Raw genomic sequence first — 22081 nt, forward strand, 5'->3', positions numbered from 1 at the left:
GCCATGGTCCCTGGGGGAGCTTTCTGCCAGCTCTGTGTGGAGAGCATGACGAGGGAGCCAGGACCAAGCTGGCGAATTTTATCACCCTGATTTCTGGAGCTGAGCGCCACCCCACACCCCACCAACCAGAGCAGATCTCACATCAGGCTCTATGTGTGAAGTTTTAGTTTTGTTTTGAACTGAAAGTCTCTATAAATAGAAAAGTAACATGTGAAAAGTACTGATCCTCCACATCATTCCAGGCATGGCCCCAGTGGGGAGCAGAAATAAGGAGCCCTTGAATGCATTTCCATCCTCCACCAATTGAGTCCCTGAACATGTTTGCTGATGTTGTATCCGTTCTCTGTTGCCATAGTGATGCTACGTAACAAATAATCCTGAATTCTTAGTGGCATCCAGAATAAGCACAGCTGACACATCTTTGGTCCCCTGGGAGGCAGTGCTGTGCTCCGGTCTTACCTTCCTGTGGGGTCCAGCAGGCCAGCTGGGGTGTGTTCCCACAGTGAAGGCAGGTGGACATGGGAACCGGCCCTGCTGTTGCACAAATGGGCTTCAAATTCTGCTGTGTCAGGTCCGGTCCCATTAGCCAAAGCCAGTCACGTAACTGGCTCAGGTGGTAAAGAATCCGTCCACAATGCAGAAGACTCGGGTTCAATCCCTGGGTCAGGAAGATCCCCTGGAGAAGGGAATGACTACCCACTCCAGTATTCTTGCCTGGAGAATTCCATGGACAGAGGAGCCTGGCAGGCTAAGTCCACGGGTCGCAAAGAATCTACACGACTGAGCAGCTAACACTTCATCTTCACCAAAGCCAGTCATGTGACTAAGCCCGAAGGGTGGGGAAATTGTCTCATCCGCTGAGTCCAGGCACGTTGGAGGTTAGGCCTCACATTGTTGGAAAGGGAGGTGCTTCCTGTGGAGGGAGCCCGTAAGTGTTTATGGTAGCAAAAAGTTGCAACAATTTTAGATCTCAAACAATAGAAAGACACTTGGATAAAATATAATGCATGTATGCAATAAAATACAAAGCAGCCATTTATTAACAAAATAATGTGGAAAATGCAGGATATCACTGAAAAGTATTCCTGCCATAAATGGGAGAAAGCTGATTGTGGAATCCATGTTATGTTCGCAATTGAGGAAAACTATGTATATTTCAAGTTTGGTAGTTTGAAGATATATGCCAAATTGTTGATTTTATCTGTGGTGGGATTGTGGAATATTTTAATTTTCTATGTCTAGTCCTGTGACTTTATGAAATTTCCCATCAGGAACGTATTGTCACCTTTGTAATGAGGAAAAAAGGTCTTTTTAAAAAGATTTTTTATTGGCTTAAAAAACCTTTTTTTAAAATTTTGGGTCTCACCCCAGGGCATGGGGGGATCTTAGTTCCCCAGCCAGGAATGGAGCTGTGCCCCCTGCATTGAGCGCACAGAGTCTTAACACAGGACCACAGGGAAGTCCAAAACTCACTTTAAACTGTGTTAGATGCGAAAGTTAAGATGAGAGGCCATTATTAATTTCCTTTTTTTTTTCCTAACCTTTCAATAGGCAGCAAGATCATGGAGAACGGCCTTCTCTTCAAAGAACTCCTACAGACTCCAAATTTTCGAATTACAGTGGTGGATGACGCAGACACGGTTGAACTGTGTGGTGCCCTGAAGGTAAGGCAGCCCTGTCGTTTCTGCCTGCACGTGGCGTCCTCGCGCAGGACCCCTGCAGGCATCCTTGCGCCCCATTCTAAGAATGAGCTCTGTGTTCTGCACTCATACTTCTGGGGAGAACAGTGAATTGGCAGCCTTGTCCGTCACTTCCTGCTCGGCCCCAGCCTTTCCCGGGTGGTTAGATTTCCTGTCGAAGTCATGGTGGGCTTCTGTTTGTAAATCCGGGAGCAGTGAGCTAGTTTGTTCTCTGGGAAGTGGACGGCATGAGCGTTTGGAAAGCCAGGGGCATACTCTGATTGTAGAGTCTTACCTGGGAGCCAAGTATTCTATAATTCCTACATTTCCCCTGCGTGTTGTCTTGAGCAGGAAGAGGAGCTTGGTCACTCTGGCGGATCTGTTGGTTTGACGGTATGCTTGGTTGTTGTTTTTAAAGAAGAAAAAGCACTCTGCTACTGGCAGATTTTTCTAAGAATAGCTTAATCTTTGCCTGTAAAGGGGAAAGATCAGATTAACAAGGCAGCTTCTGTTGGCTAGTGACTTGAGAGAGTCAAGGGAAATTTCCACGTTTGGACTTGAGCTCCTGACGTGTAACCCTCTGCCTTTAAAAGTTGTGGTCAGGGGCATTTCCTAGTGGTTCAGTGGTTAAGACTTCTCCTACTGCAGGGGGTACAGGCTGGTTCCTTGGTCGGAGAGCTAAGATCCCGTATGCCTTGCAGCCAAAAAAACAAAAAATAAGCAACAGGAGCAATATTGTAACAAATGCAATAAAAATGTTAAAAATGGTCCACATGAAAAAAGAAATCTTGGAAGTCATGACTGGGGTTCCTCTCTGAACTGACAATGGGCTGTAACTTCTGAACATTCTCCTCTTGGAAGAAGAGCTGCCTTAGCTGCCATCTCAAAAACAAGGAAAAATACAGAGCTTCCCTGTGAAAGAATAACCCTTTTGAGTCACTTTTGAGTCATTTCTTCTGTAGCAGAAGCTACTTTTCAGGAATTTGAGCACCGAGGGAAGGAAATTAATCTGACATTCGCCTGACTTTGTCAGGTGAAAATTGCAAAGATCAAAAGAAGGCAGGGAGACCCATCCACAGGGCACCTCCTCATGCTGTCTGCAAATTGTGCGTCTTTTCTTCTAGTCATAATTTAAAACCACTTAATGTCGCGTGTGTATGGGTAGTCACTTCTCCATACAATGAGAGTTTTAAAAATTGAAGCCAACAAGAGACTTGGGCCCCCAGGCAGCCCACGTTCATCTTTCCGAATGCTGGCAGGGAACTCTCACGTTGCACGCAGCCTGTTATACATTGAAGATGCTGGCTTTGCTGCATTCTTTATTATTGTCGGGTGAGATTTTTATGCGTTTTTAATAGTCCTTCATTAAACTAATGGGCGGTCTCACTGCTCAGCACGGCCTGTGTGCTCCAAAACTGTCATGAAGTGACTGGGTTATTTTGGGTGGTGGATGGAGAAGCTGTGAAAACCCACCCAGAACAAAGGTGCAGGGGAAGGGGGTGGGAGAGAAGAAAGAGTCTAGATTGAGGGCCCTGGAGAAGCTTCTCTGGGTGGAACCGCTTGCTGGCCCTGCTTCTGAACTGGGCACGGCTTTTCAGTTCTGTTGGCAGGAAGCCTCCTGCTACCGTGACAGAGTGGTTCGTTGGGGGCAGAGGTAGATGGGGATTGAGGACCATTTATCCTGCCCCTGGCTTTCCTTTCAACCAGGAGTGTTTACCATCATTCCTGCCAGCCTGCATCAGAGCTGGGAGCTGTAAAAACTGAGAGGCAGGTTCTTGGGCAGTAACTGAGGCTAACCATCCCATCGGATCAATAAGGAGGCAGAGTGCCAAAAAGTGAATGACTCAAATGTAGCAAATACTAGTCCAGTCGGAATGTGAACGCGGGTTTGAAGAATCAGTCCAGGGTTCTTTGGTTACTCTGGATGACCTGACTTTTCCCATTTATGTCCAGGCGGTTGAATGAAATTAAGTCCTCTCTTGTTAGAGCCTGCCCCAGCAAGGGCACATGGGCCTGTTTTTCCTTGATTACATAATGAATAGTTTTGTTTTCTTCCTGATTATACCTCTCTGTAGTATTCTCCCATACTACAGAGAGGCGTAGAGAAGAAAGTGAAAATGACTGATGATCTCCACATCCTGAGATAATTGCTGTTAATGCTTGCTGTCTATCCTTCCAGTCTTTTTAGCAAGCACAAGTATGTGCATGTTCCCCCTTTTAAAACAAAAAGTGCATCTTACTGTTCAAGTAGTTTGTTTTACCTTTAAAAAAATTTGTTTGAACTATAGTTGGTTTATAGTGCTGTGTTTATTTCTGCTAAACAGCAAAGTGAGTCAGTTGTACACATACAATCATTCTTTTTTGGATGTTTTACTTTTTTCACATTAACAACCTTTAGTCATCTCTATTCTAAAAAAATTTTTAAGTACACTTTTTTCGTGCCTAAAAACGTGAGGGCATTTGAGTTACCAAAAAAGAAAAAAAAAAGGGCAAGGTGGGGCGGGAAGAGAAAGAAAGATAACAGCTCCCTACAATGTTGAAAGAAAAGGAACAGTCAAAGGAATTATATGAAATCATTTTGTACCAGTGCATCTTACACCCTTCAGAATGTCCTTCATCTCTTAGCTACATTAATCTCTCAATTGGTAAGTGAGTATTCTGTTTTAAATATCACCTTTATATAGGGAGGCCTGGTGTGCTGCAGTCCGTGGGGTCGGAAAGAGTCAGACACGACTGAGTGACTGAATTGAACTTATTTAAGTATAATCCATGTACATTAAACTGTATTGATTAAATACATGATACAGTAGGTTTTAACAGTTGGGTATATACACCCTGAACATCATCACTCCAATACAGAACATTTCCATCACCCCGGGCAACTCCATCAGTGTCTTTACACTTTACTCCTCCCTCCCAAACCAGCAGCCACCAATCTGTTTTTGTTCACTGCAGAATTTTTATAATACACATATACAGTATGTACTCCTCTGTGTCTGGCTTCTTTCCCTTGGGGTGTATTTTTAATGTAAATTTTAAGATGTTCTTCATACAGAAAAGTATAAAAATCATAAGTATTTAGCTCAACCTGTTATTTTTAATAAATGGTTTATCAAGATTGTTTCATTAACAGAGACCCAAAATAATAGGGACTGAACAAGGTAGAACTTTCTTTCTTGTGCAGAAATCCTAATTCCATATGAAAACTCCACTCCACAAAATTCTCAGGGACCCAGGCTTCCTCCAGCTCATGAGAGATGACCCTTGTCCTCATGTTCTAAGATAGTGACCAGGGCTCCACCCATCACATCTGCCTTCCAAGCAACAGGATGGAAAAAGAAACAAAGACAAAGGGCATGTGGCAGCTGTCTTTTGAGGCATTCTGGGGAGTTGCAGTGTAACATTTGGCTTTATTTTTAATTTTTTTGGCCATACCCTCTGGCATGTGGAGTCTTAGCTCCCTGACCAGGGATTGAACCCACACCCCCTGCAAGGGAAGACAGAGTCTTAATAACCACTGACTGCCAGGGAAGACCTGGCTTCATCTTAATAGGCAGTTAGTACTTAATTGTACTCCCTGCTGCAAGGGAGGTTGAGAATTTTTCCACCTGCCTGGGAAAAATACACTTGCCTGAAAATCAAGGACTCAGGCTCTAGAAGAGGAGAGTGTTTTGGGAGAGACACCCATCACTTCTGCCACAGGTGCATGGTGTTCTCCGCAGGGCTGTCTGTGCTGAGGCTCACCACCCTAGCTGTAGGGTGTGCGGGTTTCCTCCAGGCCTTTAGCTGTGATGAATGTGCTGTGGGTCACAGTCTGGTACCGAGTCTCTAGCCGGGGCTCCAGCTAGCAGCCAGTAGCCTATGTGGCTGTTTTCATTTACATGCAAATTAAAACTTTTTTAAAAAATTCAAAATTCTGTGTCAGAGTCACAGTAGCACCATTTCAGACTCAGTAGTCACATGAGTCTTTCATGAGTCTCAAGGTCTAGTGGCCAGTCTGCTGGACGAGCAGATATCAAACATGTACATCTCGTCAGGGTGCCCAACCTGTGGGGCTGAGTGTGGACTTGACCTTGGACCTCCTGGACGTCTCAGATGGGTGACCTTACTCGGGGCTTGACCTGCAAACCACAGGTGGTACCTTGCCTGCAGTTGGTTAGCCTCCACTCTGCAGGTTTCTTCTAGGTTAGATGCACTTGAAGGTGGCCTTGGGGAGAGCCAGATGGACTCAGAAAATCTGACTTGGGTTTCAGTGGGGCAGTTCTTCCGAGGGCGTGGGAGTGTTTGCATAGCCTGCAGGTAGCATGGGCTGCTCCTCCAGTTTTACAGTTTGGGTGGGAACGAAAGACAGTGAGCCCCTCGACCCGCTGTGACGCAGGATTGCAAAGACAACACGTCGGGAAGACTGCCTCTGAGTGTTGCCACCCCCCGGGAAATGAGCAAGGGCTTCAGCACGTCTGTCTTCTGAAAATCACGGTATTTTTAGCTCCAGAATAGTCTAAAGCAGATTTGAATGTACAGCGGATAATGATAAATTTCACCGCTGAGCGATCTCAGAGGACATCTGCTTGAGTGCTATTCACACACGATCTGACTGCCTCAGTGTGTTTATTTTTCTTTGGACAGTGATAAGTGGTGGGGGAGAGGGAAGATTTCAAGATCCATCGTAAGGTGATTAAGCTGGCCCTGAGTCCCCTGAGGAGGGAGGGGTTGACTCTGCAGTGGCCCGCTGCTCCCCGAGGTGGGGAGGTCAGACGTCCAGGGGAAACTGGGAAGTGGTCCCTACCTGTGTGCCCCCAGACCACGGTGGGGGGGCACTCTCCTCTGCCTTTTCTCTGAGCAGAGTGACACAGAAGGTCAGAAGCACTGCTTGGCAGCTAAGGGCTCATCCATATAGCTCCTCCTTGGGTGCCTCCAGTGACCAAGAACTCACCCCTTCACCTCAGTATTTCCTGTTGATTGGGGTCAGCTCTTCCTGTTAGAAAGTTCAGATCTTGCTGTCCCAGCCCCACTGTGTGTTCCGCTTGCTGGCTGGAGCAGCCTCATATGATCTGCTCCCAGGAGAGATGACGGAGCCAGGCTGTCAGGGTTCGAAACCCAGCTCCTGACTGGTCCTGACTGTGGGACCTTGGGTGAGCTACTTTACCCCAGGTGCCCAAGGGTCCTCACCTCACATTATACATAGTAACAGAACCTGCCTTGTAGGAATGTTGTGAAGATTAAATGAGTTAATAATATAGGAAGTGCTTAGAAACAGTTCATTAAGGAAAGCTGTTGTTATTTTTACTATTCTTTCCCATAAATCTTTTGTCCTCCCAGGCCTCCCCCTTTTACCTCCCAAGTCTCTCTGCAGGCCTGGGAGGCAGTCCTTTTTTTTTTTCAATACTTATTTTTTTTCCAATCCTGCCACACAGCATGCAAGATCTTAGTTCTCCAACCGGGAATTGAACCCAGGCCCCAGCAGTGACAGCACCAAGTCCTAACCACTGGATGGACCATCAAGGAATTCCCAGGGCCAGTTCTCTTTGATATCTGGTTGCAGGGGTGTCTCAGGAAGGTCTCTCGGACCCCAAGATTGGTGGGAATGGCCAGGGCACGGTGGCCACACCGTGGAAGGAACAGAGTCAGGGGAACAGGGGGCTTGTGGAGCCAGGCCCTGGGGGCATGTCCCGACTATGTCAGTCACCAGAGGGATGTTCTTGGCAAGCTGTTGACCCTGTGAACCAGCTAAAGTGTAGTGTTGGTCACTCAGTTGTGTCTGACTCTTTGCAACCCTGTGGAATGCAGCCCACCAGGCTCCTCTGGGGTTGCCAGTGAGAATTCAGATGAGACCGCATGGGCGGTGGCCTGGTGGGCTCACTGTAGGCACTTTGTAAATAGTCTTTCTCTCCTCTGAGTACAGGAACCCCTTGTTGGAAGGAAGTCCCTGGTGTCTCCCCTCCAGTCCATACACGTTGGCTGGAGCTGGTTTGTCAAGTGACCCCCAGAATGGGTTGTGTCATGAGGGAAGGGGGGACGCCAGGCGCCCAGCCCAAGAGGCATCAGAGAGCCGTCGTAGCCGTCTGACCATTTGGGACCTAGGCCTGGGCACATTGCCGTGGTAACTTCCATAAACCCATTCGGTGGGCTCTCCCTCGTGGCTTCTGCGGTCAGTCCCGCTGCACGTCCTTAGGTTTCTCTGCTGCCCCAGGGCCGTCCTGCTGTCTGCAGTCCCAGGGCAGGGCCACACCTGAGCCAGCTTCCCTGGAGGAATGCCACCCCCAGAAAGGCCTTGAGAGCTCTTACCCAAGCCCCCAATTTAACAACCAAGACCAGGAAGGCTCAGAGAGGTGGCGTGAGTATCCCAGGGTCACGCAGCAGCCAAGCAGACTGGGGACCGGAGGCCCTCTGGAAGTCACGCCCGTAGTTCTCACGTCTCACGTGGCCTCCTCCGTCGGGCTGCCGTGGCGGGAAAGGTGCCACGGGCAGTGCCGTCTGAGGGTCACAGACCCCCGGGCGGCAGCTTCCAGCCCCAAGCAGCCGCTGTGTGTGCAGCCATGGGCGGGGAGGCTGACCCCTGGCCAGGCGCGCTTGGCATCCGGCAACACTGTGGGCAGAGGTGAGAGGAGAGGCAGAGGGAAGGAACTGGAGAGAGGCCGATAGCAAACTGGGAAATATTCCTCAGCGCCGCCAACTTGAGATGGAACAGCCGGACCTTTTAGAGGGGACACTGGGCAGAGACCAGAAGCCAGGGCACACCCAGAGCTGGGCCCAAACAGGTGAACGGAGGAGGAATGGGCTTAGTTTCTTTGAGCTTATTTCCCATTTGTTGCTAACTGGATTCATGTTTTAAGATCTCTTAAGGCACAAATCCCTATACAGGCCTCAGGCGTTATGGAAGAAAATGCTTGTGTGGTTAGATGGAGACAGAATACTTGGATTTTTCCTGCATTGAGCGTTTTTAAAGAAGAAACCGGTAGCGTAAAAAGGGCCAGAAACCTCAGGGCTCGACTGGTGTCCCGAAGAGTGTCCCCCACTACCACGCCAGGCATTACTTGCTGTATGTGACTGTGTGGTTTTACATAGGATCTGAGGCTCAGCTCAGATGCCACCTCCTCTGTGCAGGCTGCCCTGCTTTGTAATGAAGCTTCTCCACATACTCTGATCCTTCTGTCTCTTGATGTGCTTTTCTGTGTCTTTTCCCAATGATACTGTCAACTCCTTGAGAGCAAGCTCTATGTCTATGCAGCTTCCCCACCCCACCCCCACCCCAGGGCAGCCTCCGCCCCTCCAGGGCCCAGCGGGGCTTCCTACAGCCCTGCTCAGTACACGTGAGTTGAACTGACACCTGGCCTTCAGTGCCTCTTATGGAATAACACTTTCTGCTGAGCATCACGGTGACTTGTGCACACATTTTATTTTCCTGTTAAGTCGGGAGTGGTTAACTTTTTCCAGAAGAGCCTCATAGAAGATGTGGGTCTTGCAGCCCTTATGAGTCTCCGCACAACCACTCACATGCACTGACAGCACAAAGGCAGCCGCAGACAGTGCGTTACTGAACAGGGGTGCTGAGTTTCCAGCACAGTGTGACTTTCAAAAGCAGGCATTTGGCCCTAATTTGCTGATCCCCGAACTAGGCAATCAGCTTCTGAAGAGGCAGGTCTGTGTCCGAGCTGCCTGGTGTCCAGCAGAGAGCCACATAATAAGCCAGCACTTCACCAATGCTAATTTGCTGCTGCTAAGTCGCTTCAATCGTGTCCGACTCTGTGCGACCCCATAGACAGCAGCCCACCAGGCTCCTCCCTCCCTGGGATTCTCCAGGCAAGAATACTGGAGCGGGTTGCCATTTCCTTCTCCAATGCATGAAACTGAAAAGCGAAAGTGAAGTCGCTCAGTCGTGCCCGACTCTTAGCGACCCCATGGACTGCAGCCCACCAGGCTCCTCTCCGTCCATGGGGTTTTCCAGGCAAGAGTACTGGAGTGGGCGCCATCGCCTTCTCCGAATGCTAATTTAGGGATTATCAAATGAAACAAAAGGCGGAAACTTGATCTACACGTATGCACCCGTCATTACCCAGTACTTCTACCCCAAGGATGCTCACAACAAAAATGCCCACCTGGGGTCACCAGAGGCCACGTGCCTAGTGCCATAAGCAGAGCTATTTGCAGTGGCTCCAAACTGATAACTACCCCAGTGCCAACTACCCAAAGGGGTGAATTGCATTGATTTTGCACAGTGGAATACAGTGTGGCAACGGAAATAAATGTGTCCTGTCTTAAAATACGGCTGAATCTCACAAATGTGATGTGGAATTGAGACAGAGAAGATAGACACAAAGGATTATATCCTGTATGATTCTACTCACATAGTGCTGGGTCAGGGGAGGTAAATGTGTGCCATTAGAAGTCAGCAGAGCGGTGACCTTTGGTGCTGGGGTGACTGGGTCGGGGGGCCGACGGGGGCTTTCTGGGGCACCGGTTACCTTCTGTTCCTTGATCAGGGTGCTGGTTACATGAGTGTGTCGTTTGTGAAACTTCATCAAGCCCTGTACTTAAGACTTGACTACTTTTCTTTCAATGTTATAGTTGGATAAAGCCTTTGATTTATTTTTAAAAAAAAAAAAGTCTGTACAAACAGTGTTTAACTGGAGATGGCTCTGCGCCATTCCCTTTCTTTGGTGGATGCTTCCCTCTGAGTCCAGGTTCCAGAGTGCTCTGGGCTGTTTGCCCCATGAATGGGAGCTGGTCCCTCCTGGGTCCTGTGGGACCCGGGGAAGCTGGCCAGCATCCCTGCCTCTGCCCATCCCACCTCCCCGCACACTTTCCCGCAGTGTGCATGTGAATGACGGCATCTCCCTGCTTCTTGTCTCCTCCCCAGAACATCGTGGCCGTCGGCGCCGGGTTCTGTGACGGCCTCCTCTGTGGCGACAACACGAAAGCCGCCGTCATCCGCCTGGGGCTCATGGAGATGATCGCCTTCGCCCGGATCTTCTGCAAAGGCCAGGTGTCCACAGCCACGTTCTTGGAGAGCTGCGGCGTGGCCGATCTCATCACCACCTGCTACGGGGGCCGGAACCGCAAGGTGGCCGAGGCCTTCGCCAGGACCGGCAAGGTAACCCGGGGTGGGGGGCGTCCCGGGCTGGGGAAGAGCCGCTGTCCAGGGCGCAGAGGCTGTGTGTGCCGGGCTTGTCCTGCCCACCCCCACCTGCCTTCACGCACATGCGCTTCAGGCCTACGCCCTCTACCTTGTGTGTTATCACCTTTCCTTGGCCTGCTGCTCCCCTCCCCTTACCCTGCTTTTAAAATAAGTGATGCCTTAGGGACTTGCCTGACATTCCAGTGGTTAAGACTGGAGCTTCCACTGCAGCAGGCATGGGGTAGATCTCTGGTTGGGGAACTAAGATCCCACATGCCATGCAGCACCACCAGATTTTTTTTTTAAGTGATGCTCTAGATGTTACAGGAGATTATGTTCATCCATTGTTTTTAAGACCATCGAAGAACTGGAGAAGGAGATGCTGAATGGACAGAAACTGCAAGGACCTCAGACTTCAGCCGAGGTGTACCGAATCCTCAAACAGAAGGGGCTGCTCGACAAGTAAGTGCCCCATTTTCCGCGAAGCCAGAGGGTCAGCTGTCATCCTCCTCGCTGATGAGCACAGTCCGCGTTCGACTCAGGCACTTGCCAGGCATGGACAGAAAGTTAGCAGAGCAGTGCCGTCCTTCGTGTGTTGTGAGGGTCTACGGCAGGAAACGTCTGCCTGCCCTGAAAACAGGCATTTACCCAAAGTCCGAAATGAGGGAGGGGAAATGAGCGCTGTTAGGCACAGTATCAGGCTGGCCAAAAAGTTCACTCGGGTTTGTCCATCAGTGGAAAATCCCAAGCTAACATTTTGGCCAACCCAGGACAAAATAGGAGTTTGAGATTCTGGCTTGCCCTGTCGGGTATTTGGTAAGAGTTTCATGGGTTTTCCAGGTCATTCAGTGGTAAAGAATCTGGCTGCCAAGCAGGAGACCCGGTTTGATCCCTGGGTGGGAAAGACCCCCTGGAGTAGGAAATGGCAACCCACTCCAGGATTCTTGCCAGGAAAGAATGGACAGAGAAGCCTGGCGAGCTACAGCCCATGGAGTCTCAAAAGAGTTGGCCTGACTTAAAGCATGACTTAACATGACTTAAAGCAACGTGTCATATATTTTTAATTAAAAATTTAAAATAAAGGTTACTCTGTCCTTTTAATAAAAAGATCACTCTTGTTAATGAAATGTCAAGCAATTCAGAGAAAAAGGAAGAGCGAGTCCCCCTAGGACTCTAGCACCGGAGGCGCCCTGTGTTAAGGTGCAATGAGGAACCTTGCCGTCTCCTTGCCTTTCAGGTGTACCCATCCATACTCTGCTTTAAAAGGAAAAAGTACCACCTGTGTGCAACCAAGATCGAACCCTAGGATCCCAGGACAGCACATGGGAGAGGCTAGGGTCCAGTCCTTTGATAGGATTCCGAACTGACACGTTGGCCGGTGTGAATCTGTGTGTGCCCTCTAACTGCAGGACGATACAGGCTGAAACAGGCATTCTGGGATCAGTACCTGCCTGTGTAAAAGCAGATGTAACCAAGCAGGAGAAGCCTGCCTCTCTGTAGTCATGTCCCATTTCCTTCTGATTAGAAGTGGACCTTCTAACTGATTAGAAGTTGGTGTTGGACAGGGAGGCCTGGCGTGCTGTGGTTCATGGGGTCACAGAGTCGGACGCGACTGAGCGACTGAACTGAGACGTGGACCGTGTCCTGCCTGTGTTAAATGAGGTCACAGCTGGGTTGGGGTCCCTACCCTTCTCCCAGGCTGAATGTCGAGTCCCTCAGTGTTCAGGCGGAGCTTAAGTCCTGCCATCCTCACTTGGCGCCACCTCTCACCCGCATTTCTTTCTCTGCTGTTCCAGCCGTCATCGCCCTGTCTTCCTTCCCTTCCTACTCCCTTCCCTGCTGTAGAAAGAGTGCTGAGGGGGAGGCCAGTGGCCTTATGGCTCACCAGCTGAGTGGTCTTGGCAGGTCATATTTTTAGCTGTTCTATGCCCTTTTATCTACAAACTCAAACTGGTAGACCAGATGACTGCCGTGGTTACCTCTAACTCAGAGACCTCCTGTTCTTTGAGAATGAAGTTCACAGGCCTTAGGTTGGCATCTCAGTCCAGTTACCAACTTGGCTTCTAACAGCATGTCCTGTGAGCCCTGTTTAGTGGAAGTGGACCTCCCTTGCCCCAAGCGCCTCTTTCTCAGACTCCTGTGTGCCTTTCCCTGGCAGTTTGACCTGCCTGGACACCCCCTTCATGAGCATCTCAACCATCACGGCCCATGAGGCAGCCTGGGTGTGTCCTCAGAGAACCTTTTCCATACCCTGTAGACTTAAATCACTTCCTGTACTTTGAAATTACTCTTTAGAGCAGCAGTCAGCCAACTTTTTGTACAGAGAATCACATAACAAAATTTCACCTTTGCAGACCACACACAGGCCTCTGCCTGTGTGTCTTTGTTTCCTTTTATAGCCCTTTAAACATGTAAAAATCATTCTCAGCTTGCAGGTGGGGCAAGAACAGGTCGCAGGCAAGACTTGTATTTCTGGCCGTGGTTGCCACATCCCTGGTTTAGACACTATTGCTGCTAAGGTGTTGCTGCTAAACTTACAATTTTACTTTGATTTTTCAAGTCTGGGAGGGGGACCACGCTTCTGGGAGAAAAAACCGTTGCAGTCATACAAAAAGGCGCACACAGAAAAGTGGGCCCTGATCCCCACCACAGACAGAAGCCGTTTTCTCAAGGTTCCTTGACCTTTCCACACGGTGCTTTCATCGGTGTAACAGTGACCGACTCCACAGTCTGCTCTGTCCCTTTTCTTCACTTCAGGGTGTGTTTGGAAGATTGTTCAACTCATTTACTGTCTGCAGAACATTCCACAGTGCGGGAGAACCTCTGTTTATTGACCAGTCTCCCCTTGATAAATGCTAAAGCTGTCTGGGTTTTAATGCTGTCTTGAAATGTGCTTTCTTCAGTGTCCTTGTGCCTGTCTTTACGACCACGTGTGAGTATCGGGCGTTTGTCCGCTCGGGCTCCCGAGGCAAAATGTCTCAGACAGAGTGGCTCACACAACAGAAATTTCTTCTCACAGTTCTGGAGGCCGAAGTCAGATATCTGTCCGCAGGATTGACCTCTCCGAAGTGTCTCTCCTCAACCTGTAGATGGCGTCTTACCCCCGTGTCTTCTGGGGTCTGTCCCAGTCTCCTTATAAGGATACCAGCCATATTGGTTTAGGGCCCATCTTAATGAACCCTGTTCACTTAATTTCCTCTTTAAGTGCGCCATCTCTGAATACAGTCACTCTGAGGTGCTGGGGCATTGGGGGAATTGAAGAGGCTGGGGTACAGTCAGCTGGTAACAGTGCTGTAAAGGGCTGGGGCCTCATTTATATATAATACTACACACCTCTGTGCCTTAAGGATGTCTCAGGTGGTAAAGAATCTGCCTGCAATGCAGAAGACCCGGGTTCGATCCCTGGGTCTGGAAGATCCCCTGGAGAAGTAAATGGCAACCCAATCCAGTATTTTTGCCTGGAGAATTCCATGGTCAGAGGAGCCTGACGGCCCATGGGGTCACACAGAGTCAGACACGACTGAGCGACTAACACACATACATCTCTGCCTTGCCGAGGCCTGAAACATCTAAGCCCTCAGTCTCCATTAGTGGGATACTTGACTGATAGGTTTATGTCCATTTTGTAATGAAACATTGTCTTTGGTCCTCCTTTCACTTTTTGTTATTTTAAAATTATTTTTCTGTTTAGCTATGCCAGATCTCAGTTGCAGCATGTGGGAGCTTTAGGGATCTTTAGTTGCAGCGTGTGGGATCTAGTTACTTGACCAGGGTTCAAACCCAGGCTCCCTGCATTGGGAGTGTGGGGTCTTAACCACTGGACTACTAGGGAAGACCTTCATTTTTTTTTAAACTAGTTTATTTTTTGGAAGTATAGTTGCTGTGCAACATTGTATGTTACCGGAGAAGGCGATGGCACCCCGCTCCAGTGCTCTTGCCTGGAAAATCCCAGGGACGGAGGAGCCTGGTGGGCTGCGGTCCATGGGGTCGCGAGGAGTCGGACACGACTGAGCGACTTCACTTTCACTTTTCACTTTCATGCATTGGAGAAGGAAATGGCAACCCACTCCAGTGTTCTTGCCTGGAGAATCCCAGGGACGGGGGAGCCTGGTGGGCTGCCGTCTATGGGGTCGCACAGAGTCAGACACGACTGAAGCGGCTTAGCAGCAGGATTGTATGTTACAAGTATACAAATAGTGATTAACAACTTTTAAAGTTTATACTCCATTTACAGTTATTATAAAATATTGGCTAAATTTCTCATGTTGCAAAATATATCCATGTAGCTTATTGAATTCATAATAGTTTGTACACCCCATTCTTCCACCTCTCTCTTGCCCCTCCCTGCTTCCCTCTCCCCACTGGTAACCGCTAATTTCTTCTCTATATGTGAGTCTGCATCTTTTTGGTTATATTTATTCATTAATATTCTTTTTTATGGCCGAGTAGTATTCCATTGTTTCTGTGTACCAAATCTTCTTTATCCATTCATCTATTGATGGCTGTTTAGGTTGCTTCCATATTTTAGCAATTGTAAATAATGCTGCTATGAATATTGGGGTGCACGTACCTTTTCAAATTAGTGCTTTTGTTTTTTCAGATATATGCCCAGGAGTGGGATTGTTGGGACATAAGGCAGTTCTGTTTTTAGTGTTTTGAGAAACAGCCATACTGTTTTCCACGGTGGCTACACCAATTTACATTCCCACTAACGGTGTAGTAAGGTTCCCTTTTCTCCACATTCGTGCCGACGTTTGTTATTTGTGTTCTTTTTCATGATGGCCATTCTGACAACTGTGAGGTTATGTTCCTTTTGACTTGCATTTCTCTGATGATTAGTGATGTTGAACATCTTTTCCTGTGCCTGTTGGCCATCTGGATTTCTTCTTTGGGAGAATATTCTGTTCTTTTGCCCATTTTGTAATCGTGTTGTTTATTTCTTGCTGTTGAGTTGTATGAGCTAGTCATAGCATTTGCAAATATGTTCTCCCATCCGGTAGGCTGTCTTCATTCTGTTAATGGTTTCCATGTCCTCCTCCCACTTTTTAACCTTCTTTAGAGAGTTCCTCAAACTGATCTAATTGGCTTTATAGTCTTAATTTTTGGATGTCCTGTGGGCCTGAAATAAGTCCTTTCTTAAAAAACAGATTTTGCTTTTGAGCTGCGGTGGGGCTTCGCGGCTGCATGCAGGCTTTCTCTGGTTGTTGCACAGGGGCTGCTCTGCGTCAGGGTACTTGGGCTTGTGCACAGGCTTTGGGTGCACGAGCGTCAGTCGTCGTAGCACTTGGGCTCAGTAGTTGTCACTCAAGGGCTCTGAGTGCTGGCTCTAGAGTTGTGGTGACAGGCTTAGGTGCTCCAGAGCATGTGGGATCCTTCCAGACCAGGGATTAAACTGGTGTCCCTTACGTTGCAAGGTAGGTTCCTAACCCCTGGACCACCTGGAAAGCCCATAACATTTTAAATGATAGAAAATAGCATTTAGATGGGTGTTATAGCCTAGTGGTTTAGTGTTAGCTAGAAAAGTCAGAAACTGTGCCTCAGTTTCCTCATATATAGAATAGGGATAATATTATCTACTTATAGTGTGGTTGTGAGGTTAAACAAGTTACTTGTCAATAGAAATGTACCCCCCCCACCCTGTATCACTTGTCATCATCTCATCTGCAGAACACATTTTTAAAATGCTAGTTGTGAAAATTGAGAGTACTTTTTGGCTTCACGAGCAACAGCCAATTAAAACACCTTGAACAATATGGTTATTTTTCTCTCATAACAGATTCCAGAGGTAGATGTTATTGGTGTTGTCTGAGTGTCTCTGGGTTAGAATCTTAGTGATCCTGTTGGCCATTCCTTAAAGCCTCAAGGTGGCTGCAGCAGCTCCAGGCATCGCATACTCACAACTGTACTCAGCAGCATGGAGCAAGGGCGGTCTAGCAGATATTTTTGTCTAGTGCCTCTCAAGGAGAGAAAGATCTTCCCCAGAAACCCTCCCAGATGTATTCTGTCTTGCTGGCTAGAACTGGCTTTCTTGGCCAATTCTGGTGTGAAAGAAAGGCTGAGATAGGGTATTTCCGATTTCAGTAAGGAGAGAAGGGGGCTGGGAATGATTTTAGGTGGCACTCATTACCTGCCACTCTGCTTGAGGACCATGCAAATTGTTCTCACCATATGAACAGGAAAGTTAAGTCATGGAAGGACAAAGGAAGGAGTTAAAATCGCCTGCCCTTAACTCCCATTCACAAAAATTCATTCAACAAACACTGAGCACCTGCCTCTTGCCTGCACTGGGCCAGGCCATTTTGATGCAGAGGTGAACAAAACTAGGCTTGGGCCCTGTCCTCTCGGATAGTCTAGAACCCTTGGCTGCGATGTGGCTGCATTTACAAGCTGCTGGTTATTACACACATCATGTATCAAGTGTCGCATTTTCCACCTCACACGTTAAGTCACTTAATGCAACAATCCTGAGTGTCCAGTTCCATTCTGCAGATGAGCAACGGGACAGAGGGGTTGTGAAACTTGCCCAAAGTTAATAGGCTGTGAAATCAAAGATTTTATTAAGTCTAGCTGACTCTGAAAAATGCCAGAACATTCTGCACCTTAAAAATCCCACAGTCACAGACTGTCATAAAGACATGTAACCTATCGGCACTGTTTCCTGTTCTTAAATCATGTTATCACTGTAGAATGCTTAACTAGATAACTTTCAGAATGGTTTTTAAGATTCTTGTGATTCTTTCAAGCTCACTTTAGGCAGTGTGTATGGGTTTGAAAGCTTGTTGACATTACTTAGTTATTTCCTTAGTGATTTCTGCATTAAAAAAATACTTACTGAGTGAGCTAGCAGTACCCTGGGATAATGTTACCTTTTCTTATAGCGGATTATTAGCCCACTCCTTCATCCCCTCATCCATTTCAAACTGTCATTTATACCTGTGTTCACATCTTAGAAGAAACAGCAGAATAAATTCCACCTCCCACGTGAGATCAGCGTTTTACTAATCATGAGTCCCCTTGTTGATTCTTGTGGGAGTGTTCCAGGCCTCCATTATTCATGGTGCTGTGTGGGCTGCCTCGTCTTCATCCTTGGATGATTCTTTTAAGAGAAGCGAGAGCAGTGCCTCCCTACAGTTTAAAATTTATTCTCCAACCTTTTAAAATAGTGACATACACCTGAGTCCATTCCAGATTTAGTCAAGAGCCTGAGCCACAACTCTTGATGTCGGTGACCACAGATGTCCCTGTAAAGAGTACCCCAGGACGGGTCTGTAGACAGCACACTCCAAGCAACCAGAGGATGGTTTAGGTTGTACCAGGTTCTTGCAGCCACGGTGCAGAGGCTCCCTGCAGACCACATAAGGAAGGGATGTGAAGGAGGGCGCTTTGTTTTCCAACAGTAGCATGCTAGTCTGCAGTCTGTTGGGCCGGGCAGAAAGACTGGTTGGTTCTGCGAGGTAAACCAGATGGTTTAACTTGTCTTTTCCCACCCCCCCTCCCCCAACCAGGTTCCCGTTGTTCACTGCAGTGTACCAGATCTGCTATGAAGGCCGGCCCGTTCAAGAGATGTTGTCTTGTCTCCAGAGCCATCCAGAGCATTTATAGAGTGAATCATTCAACCTGTCAGGAAACGGCCTGCCTTTCGTATCAGACATTTAGATTGGTGGAAACCAGGACTTGGCAACAAAGATGTATGCTCGACTGTCATCCCATCATGGATGTGTATGAATTTTTACCAGGTTCACGTTTGAATTGCAAGATGAAGTTCATTGGCTAAGATGTTACTGGGCAGCATCTGGACGCACATATGTGGCCATGTGAATGTGTGTTCCTTTCTCATTCTATTGATGTTTCTATGAACTAAAATTAAAGGCCCTTTTAAAAAATCACTTTTGAAATTTTCCCACCATGGTAGCATACAAGATTGGAACTATCGCAGCTAAAAGTTTTGAGTTTCACCAAAGGATTTCTTTTTCTCATTCTCAAGGTTAAGGTTAAAATGTAACAAGCATTAACATGGCAGAGTAGATGAGTGAGGGGGTTCAAAGATCAACATACTGTAACTTAAACACTATCTCAGAGCCAGCATAATTAACTGCTTCAATTGTAGGTTGATCTTTTTTTTAAAGTAATTACGTATTTTAATTAGGTCGTCCACTCATTGATATATTCCACTCATCGCAGTTTTCTGCACTTTCAGCCTCTTTCCTCTTCATTAACTACCAGAATGTACTTTGGTAAAGGCACAGCAGTGGCGGAAGGCCGAGAACTCACCTGGGATGTTCTGCTGTGTTCTTCGATAGCTACCATCGTGTGAGGCCTTTTGTCAGGTTGTACTTGTGTTCACACATTTCTTGTAAGCCTCACAGACCCCCTGAAAGGGGGCAGCTGTTACTCCTCTTCTAAGGTCCAGGCTCTCTGCCTGGTCATCTGACAAGAAGGCCAGATCCAGAGGCTCAGTCGTCACTGGCCTGGTTGAACACCCGCTGACTGGTCATAGCAAGTGCTGTCCCCAGGCTTTCTGGAGGGCGTGGGCAGCTTTCTGCAGTTGAGACTTGCATGGGTTCTTGTCTAGAAGGATGTCACTGAGTGTGGACCTCACTCCATTTGCTCCACTTGAAGTCTCTTAGAAACATAGGTTCTCAGGTCCCTCCCCCACCCCAGCCTCTGAAGTGAGGTCTAGTATCTCTGCCTTGACATGCCTTCCATGTGTTTCGATGCTGTCTACTGTCTGAGAACCACTACTGTAGAAAATTTATTATTTAGATTCGCATTTCTCAAACCACGTTCCACAGGAAACCAGCGTCCCAGGATCCAGTAGTGGTCCTGATGTTCCCTGGCAAGATCCAGTGAGTTTGGGAAAAGCCATGTCTGTACACCCCTCCTGAAGGGATAGACTGTGTGTTCATGGAACATGCTTATTTAACCCAGCAAGTCCCAGACAGATTATGGAGATTTTTTTTTTTTTTTTTTTTTTTGGCGAGGAAACATACCAGTTTCCAAGGAACACTATTCCAGGCTGAGGCAACCACAGGACAGTGCCAGTATACTTCACTGTCTGCAGGAAATGAGAATGAATGGCTACCTGTGGTATTGTTCATTCCGCACCTTTATATAAAGCTCAGGTCTGCCACAGTCTTTGCTGAAGCTTTAAGGCGACACTATCAGGTACAGCCAAGTGGATGTCAGCTTCGCTGAAACGCACACTGTGTGGACTAAGTGCTTTTAATTCTAGAATTAGAACGGAAATTACTGTATCTTTGTAAATGTGATTGGTGTCAAGATAGCACTGCGGTTACCTTACATGGTAGTGGGTGAGTGTTAAGGAAATGTATGAATGTCTTTTACATTTTCTTGGATTTTCAGTCACTTTGAGATTTTGACCTTTTTTATTTTCCAGCTTGGGGTTTGTTTTCCCCTTCTATGCCCAGAATGATTATAAACTAGATTTTTTTTTCGTGGGAATTTTAAAAACTCCTATACATAGAAGAATATGGAAGCACACAAAATGCTATGTTTCATCGATTTTAGTGCCACTGTTAATCAATTTTTGCTTGTCTCATAATTAATCTTTTTAAAAGTTTGTACATAAGTAACAAAGTTACTTTTTAAGATACATAAAGGGCTGTAAGCTAATTGTGGTGTCTGTCAAGTAGCATCATCAGATGTGAGGATTCGGGTTTTTGTCTCGCGTATATTCTTCATCTGCATTCAGCTTCCGACTCTGGGTTTTGTAACTTGAGTGTTTTTTCTTTATAAATGCCTTCTCACCCTTCTGAAGTCTTCTGACTGTACCTTTTGAACATACTGATGATATTCTGCACATATAGAAAAAGGTAAATTTTATATAAGTTTATGCTTTGCTAACTAGATATTTATTACTCTACGAGTTATCTATTTTTATAACCACCTGTGGTCCATCATTTATTTTAATTCACCTTTCTTACTACTAATTATGGTAATTGGGGAGGGAGACATCTAGAAAAGAAGCTTAATTTATACTGTTTCAGCCAAATCTGTGAATGTAAAAACTACACTGTTGCCTTGTGATAATCCAGCCTACTATAATGTGGAACATTATCTATCTTGAAACCCATCCTAGCAGGTGGAATTGAGCTAAACTCCTCCTGGTTTTTTATTTAAGTCTTAGCTATCATGCGGCCCCTTGGCGTCAGCCCAGGGAGTGGTGAGATGCCACTGTACCAAGGAATCTTCAGTTTCTTCCACGAGCTCTAAGAGCCTTTCACCTACACATGTACTGTGTTTGGTTACAGACTGTAGGTGGATATGATTTAAAAGCCTGATTTAATAAAAATTGAATCCCCCCAAACCTGTGCTACTGATCCTGTTTTTTTTTTAATCAGCTTATGTAATAGTTTTATTTGTTTAGGTAGTCTCTCTTATTTCTCTCCCCAAATTGTGTTACCTTGACAACAATAAAAAGGCAAATTTTAAAAGAAGGGCTTCCTCTCTAATGCATTCCTCAAACACACATCTGCTTCCATTTGTCGGTAGCTGTTCCTTTCCATTGCTTGCTGCTATTTTTATGGAATTACAAGCATAGGATGGAGGCCTTCTCCTTCCATCCATTCAGTGGATTAAATGTGAGGGTGAAAGGTTGCTGCTAAACCACAGAAGATGCCGGGATTCTTGGCCTCCAGAGGAGAAGAATCCAATCCAGGGCCAGAAGTGAGGCTTGATCGCTCAGAGATTTTGTGTGATAGAGTTTAGAGGAAGCGTCTGACATAGACATCAGAAGGGGCAGAAAGAGTGCCCCCTTGCTAGTGTTACAGTGGAGTTATATACTTTTTAATTACTTATTACAGTGAATCAAAAGAATGTCTGGAAGTTGTTAAGACCTCACTAGACCCACTCCCATAATTTACATTTCAAGATAATAGCATTAGCCAGAAGGTGTTTTCCAGAAACTGTCCTCAAGCAGGATACATTATTATATAATCCTAAGGAATGTAGAGGAAAAAAAAAAAATGTTTGTCCTTTGCCAGGGTCCAGCCTCAGCAGAGTCCAGGGATACCCTCAGGATGGGCGACATTGGCAACTGAATGAAAGATATGGGGAGACCAAGCTTCAGTGAGCGAGGCCCGTCACTTTATTTTTCAGAGGGAGCTTTTATACCCTGAGTTGTACATTGAGCAAAGTGAAAAATGCAGCGTCAACTCAACATTCCATCAGTATTAACTTTTATAGATACCAGGTTCCTTCCTCCAAGAGTCTTACTTTTTGTACATTATCTTCTGGCCCGGAGGCCTGTTGATATTTTATGACCCCT

At 46.9% G+C, this 22081-nt stretch overlaps 1 protein-coding gene across 1 annotated transcript in view; it reads left to right on the forward strand.

Annotated features, from left to right (window-relative positions):
* The window catches only part of GPD1L (glycerol-3-phosphate dehydrogenase 1 like), a 58018-nt gene extending 36770 nt beyond the window's left edge, over positions 1-21248 (forward strand). The window contains exons 5-8 of the mRNA XM_069561314.1: positions 1552-1664; positions 10537-10770; positions 11150-11256; positions 18300-21248. Coding sequence (XP_069417415.1) covers positions 1552-1664; positions 10537-10770; positions 11150-11256; positions 18300-18396 — 551 coding nt within the window. The 3' untranslated portion in view covers positions 18397-21248. The remainder of the gene's footprint in view (positions 1-1551; positions 1665-10536; positions 10771-11149; positions 11257-18299) is intronic.
* The last annotated feature ends 833 nt before the right edge of the window (positions 21249-22081 follow it).

Source organism: Ovis canadensis, chromosome 19, assembly GCF_042477335.2.
Source record: "Ovis canadensis isolate MfBH-ARS-UI-01 breed Bighorn chromosome 19, ARS-UI_OviCan_v2, whole genome shotgun sequence".
Taxonomy (NCBI): Eukaryota; Metazoa; Chordata; class Mammalia; order Artiodactyla; family Bovidae; genus Ovis; species Ovis canadensis.